This window comes from Nelumbo nucifera, chromosome 1 (genome assembly GCF_055504915.1).
Source record: "Nelumbo nucifera cultivar China Antique chromosome 1, China Antique-T2T, whole genome shotgun sequence".
Taxonomy (NCBI): domain Eukaryota; kingdom Viridiplantae; phylum Streptophyta; class Magnoliopsida; order Proteales; family Nelumbonaceae; genus Nelumbo; species Nelumbo nucifera.
The window spans coordinates 28,569,832-28,574,482 of NC_142649.1; the positions used below are offsets into that span (position 1 = coordinate 28,569,832).

Here is a 4,651-nt window from a genome sequence, read left to right on the forward strand (position 1 = left end):
TGAAACGAATTACTTCTTAAAAAAGAAAAAAGTGAGATGTGTAAAAGATTTCAAACTTAAAAATGGCTTAAATTCAAGAATATTATTGATAATTAATTAACATTAAGGGTGAAACAATTACCTCAACAACTATGCTTTTTCATTCAGTAATGTAAATGACATTTTTAAATTTTGAAATCTTTTCGGTATCCCTCTTTGGCTTCTTTTTCAGCAATCATAAAAAAAAATCACTTCAAATGGCATTATCCAGGTACGTGAATCACAAAATCACATTAACACCTCACACAGTGCGCCTCACAGCACATCCCAATCGTGTATTTTGAGTTCATTCTTGATTGATTACTTAGCGCATGTTGTACATGTCTTTGTTTCGGATTTAACTATGATGTTGAAATTCAAAAGACATACTACCATCATTTGGCATCATAAAATTGATAACCAGTCAGGTGGGTTTTCATCAAAATTTACATGAGATTTTGATGGATCAAAGTCTTTCTGGTATCTACCTTTCTAGTATCGTAGATTTTAATTTACTTTTAGGCTCTGTTTGTTTGAGGTGTAAAATCAAATCGGAGTAAATCTTATATCCACTTCGATTTTGCAAATGTTTGGATAGAGTGTATATTTACAACATAATCGGTGTAAAACTCCATTTTAAAATATTTTTACATGTAAAAAATTGCATCAAAATTATCGATGTAAAACTTACCCTTTCTACCACCTAAATAAAATTCTTTTCACTCTAACGTCTCTCTTCTCCATTTCTCCATCTCCTCCGTCTCAACCTCCATCTTGCTCGTGGTTTCTCTCTCATTGAAAACCACCCTTAGATATCTCTCTCTCACACTTGGGTGGTGGCAAAGTCGGCCTTCCTAGCGGCCACATTGACGGCAGAAGCTTCAGGCTTCTTTTTAGCATGCAAGGTGAAGTAAGTGACGGCAGCTACTAAAATAAATCCCTCGGCAGCCATGGTCGTCGGAGAGAAGGATAAGGGGCACCGTGGGTGAGCTGCGCCTCCTCCTTGCTGCCTGAACGGCCTCTTAGATGCCTCCGCCCTGGCAGCCTTCATGTCCTCTTGTCTCATCCTATACGCCTCCGCCATTTTCTCCGGTGGTTCTTCGTTCACTACTACTCTCTCTAGATCTCTTTCTCCCATTTGGTGTTGTAGTAGAGCGAACTGTGAAGAGAAGCATGGAGGAAAGAGCCGGTGAGCAATGATGCGTTTGTTACAAGCTACAGGTTAAAGCTACAGGTTGTAGTAGCTATACGCTACATGCTATATTCACACTAACGTGTATTCCAAATTCCGAAAAAAAAAATCATCAAAGTTTACACCTTAGGCTCAGTTTGGAAGGAGTACATACAAAATAATACAAATTAGAAGGCATTGCACTCTACAAATTTGCATTTGCACTCCTTCTGAGCCTTAACAATCAAACACGATTGGTGTAAATATTCAAAAACAACCGGTTTCAATTTTCATCCATCATGACCTTTTTTTAGTAATTAATTATGACTCAACTATGAGTGGTTTGGACCAGCATTTGAATGGTTGGACCAGGACCCAGACCCGGGTTCCAAAATATTGCTGCAGAGAGAGAGAGAGAATATGACAGGCTACCCACTTCTGTCCAACTTTATTCAGGCAGAAAATGACAGCAAACAGTGCAGTTCCAGTCTTCCAGAATAAACCCGGATGAGACGAGGTTTCATCAAGAGAAATGGTTGGACCATGACCCAGAACCGGTTTCCAAAACATTACTGCCAGAGAGAGAGAGGACAGCCTACACACTCCGGACCAACTTGATTCAGGCAGAAAATGACAGAAGACCAAGCAAATCCAGACAAAAACTGGATGGGACGAGGTTTGATCAAGTGCCCCATTTTCATTTCTCTAAAATCTCACATATTGGCCTACCACCCACAAAAGCTGCTAACTGTATTTGAAAAGAAAATCCAGATTATACCAGTAAATACAAAACAAGAGTCAAAATTATCTAATAAAACAAGAACTCAAATCAGATCATGACCCATCCATGCATGTAGTAAGCACTAAGAAACTAAGAACTGAATCACAAAAAAGTAGAAACGCCAAGCGTTTATTGAACCAAAACTAATTAACCAGCAAAATCAAGATTACTTACTTAAACCAAATCTGTATATGGAACAATGGCTGATCAGTGGAACCATGGAACCACTAAAAGCCTCTGTAGATTACAACAAAACATGGCAATATAGCCTTGGGATTGAACACATACAGTTCATCCAAATTTGAGTAGATTCCAGTCGGACCGGCGACTGAATCAAACTCTTCTGCTGGATTGGTGTCTTGGGTCCTCTTAACCCTGCCGGCGATCACCCGGCAAACCAACATTGCTCGCTTATCGTCTTCCGACTTAATTTGAGCATTGTCGTGTGCTTTTCCACTGGTGGCCGTGGTGCAGATCCCGGCTCCGGCGTCGCCGGTGGGGACCTTGAACCCATTCCTTATAATGTTGCAGATGTTGCATTGGGGAATTGAGTTGCACAGATTGGAGGACCCGTTCATGCCTATTGAGCAGACGAAGGTTGTGCAATGGAACCTCAGAAGTTCGTTGCCATCTGCTACACATCTGGGGTGCTTCTTGGCAAGCTTGCTTGCTTTTGCTTTAATGGACTCTCTGTAATCTTCAAATCTAGTGATGGTTTTCTGGCTGTTGTGAACTTTCAGAATCCTGTCTATCTTGCAAACTGCTGCTTGCTTCTTTAACCAACTTGACTGAAATATGATCTCTACTATGTTTCTGCTAGTATCTTCAGGACCCAGCTCAGAAACTGTGGTTTTTGCACCCAAAAAGAGGAGCATTAGATTGCTGAAATGGGATTGAGTTTATATAGATTCATCTCAGAATTCAGAAAGAAACGCAAGAGATCAATTGGGTTTTGGTTAATGAACTTGTAATTTCAGAAAGGAATAAACATGTTGTAGATGCTGACTGAAAGACAAAATCTATTCTGAAATCCATAATAAAGAAAAATATAAAAGAAGAAAGCAGAGATTTAAGAACAGTAATGGATAAAAGAAATAAGAATCACATAAAAGGAAAAAAGAAAAATGAATGCTGCATTACCCGCATGTCTAACAGCTTGATGGACCTCCAAATTCTCAGCTTTGCTGAAAATCTCTCCACATTCGGGACAAGAACAAACTACAGTTCTAAGAGCAGGAGCTTTTCGGACTCCATTAATGGGATCAACAACCGTTCTACACTCATAACAACCTGAAAGCCTCCTCAAAGGCATTCCTCTGAAAGGCCCACCAACAGAAGAACCAGAGGAGAACAAAGACGAGGATGAATAAGAAGAAGAGGGAGTAGGAACAACTCCATTGATCTCGTTCAGAGGAACCTTCATGGATCTGCTAGAAGCAGTATTGGTGGAAGAACAGATTGAAGCCCATTTCTTACAATCTTCAGGTAAAGATGAATCAGGCCTTTGCATGATTCTTGTATCATTACAAAGCGAACCAGAACACCTCATTTTCTTGTACCTCTTACTGTTTGCTACCACAGCTTGCTGCTCTACTGGTTGCACATATTTACAAGTAAGAAGATTCCTAACAACTGCCCAAGGAGGAGGTTTTTCGTTTGGCTTCTGGGGTTGAAGGTTCTGATCCTGGTGGGCTTTCTTGATAGGTTTTCTGGGATTTCTTGGTTCTGCCATTGGAGAGGAAATGGAGGTGGGTTTTCTTCTTCTGGTTTTATCTTTTCTGAGAGATGGGTTGCTTCAGAGAAACATGAATTCTGATTTCAGAGCATGAGATAGGTGGGAAGGTGAAGTTGCAGAGGAGGCTTGCCTTTTTGTGGAGCTATGTGGAATATAAATTCCATTAATTTCATTGATTAGTTGTCGCTAACCCAATATGAAATCTTCTGATGCTACACGAGGATCTGATTATTCAATCTTGTTCCTTGCTTGTGCTGCAACTGACGTAAGTACAGAAGCTGGGGTTAGAAAGAGCTAACAACTTTAGAACTCCACTTCACATGATGAGGTCCCACCATCCAGATCTATCCTGGACCCAAAGGCGAATCAATCAGAGAATCGTCACCATCCAATTGATGGCATTTGGCAATAATGTGAAAAACAAAGAGGTATCTATCAGACGGTCATGATGATCTGGGACCCATGTACGTTTGAGTCAAGCTCTCTCCATTTAAAAGTTAAGGGGTCCCACCCTAGTGGTACCCACAAAGGAGATGGTCCCAGAACATTGAATTCACCAAAAGGTTGATCATCATGGTTGGGCCCACCAATCCAAGGATCTTGACTGTTCAATTGTTGGATTAAATAAACACCTCGGCACATCCAAGAGTATGGTCTAGAGTAAAAAAAAGGGCCAGACTAACGACATTATAATTCCCCTCTCATTGGGAAAAGCTGCTTGTGCTTGATTCCTTCTGCCTCCAAATCAAGCAAGACCCCTACAAAGAATTAAAAGATTAATACTTTAATTAGATAGATTCTCTTGTTCTTCACATTTCCTTTATAAAAAGCAAAACAAGAAATTCCTTCATTTCAAATGGTAAGAAATACTTTTTTACTTCTGACATCACAGCTTTTTCAAATTCTTTTCCCTCTGGAAAAGTAAGAAAGTCTAATTACATTAAAT

General features: G+C 40.0%; 1 protein-coding gene across 2 annotated transcripts; it reads right to left on the reverse strand.

Moving 5' to 3' along the window:
- Nucleotides 1–571: 571 nt before the first annotated feature.
- Nucleotides 572–3,958, reverse strand: LOC104609687 (uncharacterized). 2 transcript variants are annotated; one of them, XR_737314.3, is made up of 3 exons: nt 3,111–3,952; nt 2,145–2,814; nt 572–1,177 (listed from the first exon to the last, which is right to left on the reverse strand). XR_737314.3 is itself a non-coding variant. In XM_010276060.3 (2 exons), the coding sequence occupies exons 1-2, from the start codon at nt 3,700–3,702 to the stop codon at nt 2,198–2,200; spliced, it is 1,209 nt and encodes a 402-aa protein (XP_010274362.1). In that variant the 5' UTR covers nt 3,703–3,958; the 3' UTR covers nt 2,022–2,197. The 2 variants fall into 2 exon arrangements, 1 of the variants encoding a protein (XP_010274362.1); XM_010276060.3 differs by lacking the exon at nt 572–1,177 and having other exon boundaries at nt 2,022–2,814; nt 3,111–3,958.
- Between the last annotated feature and the right edge of the window lie 693 nt (nt 3,959–4,651).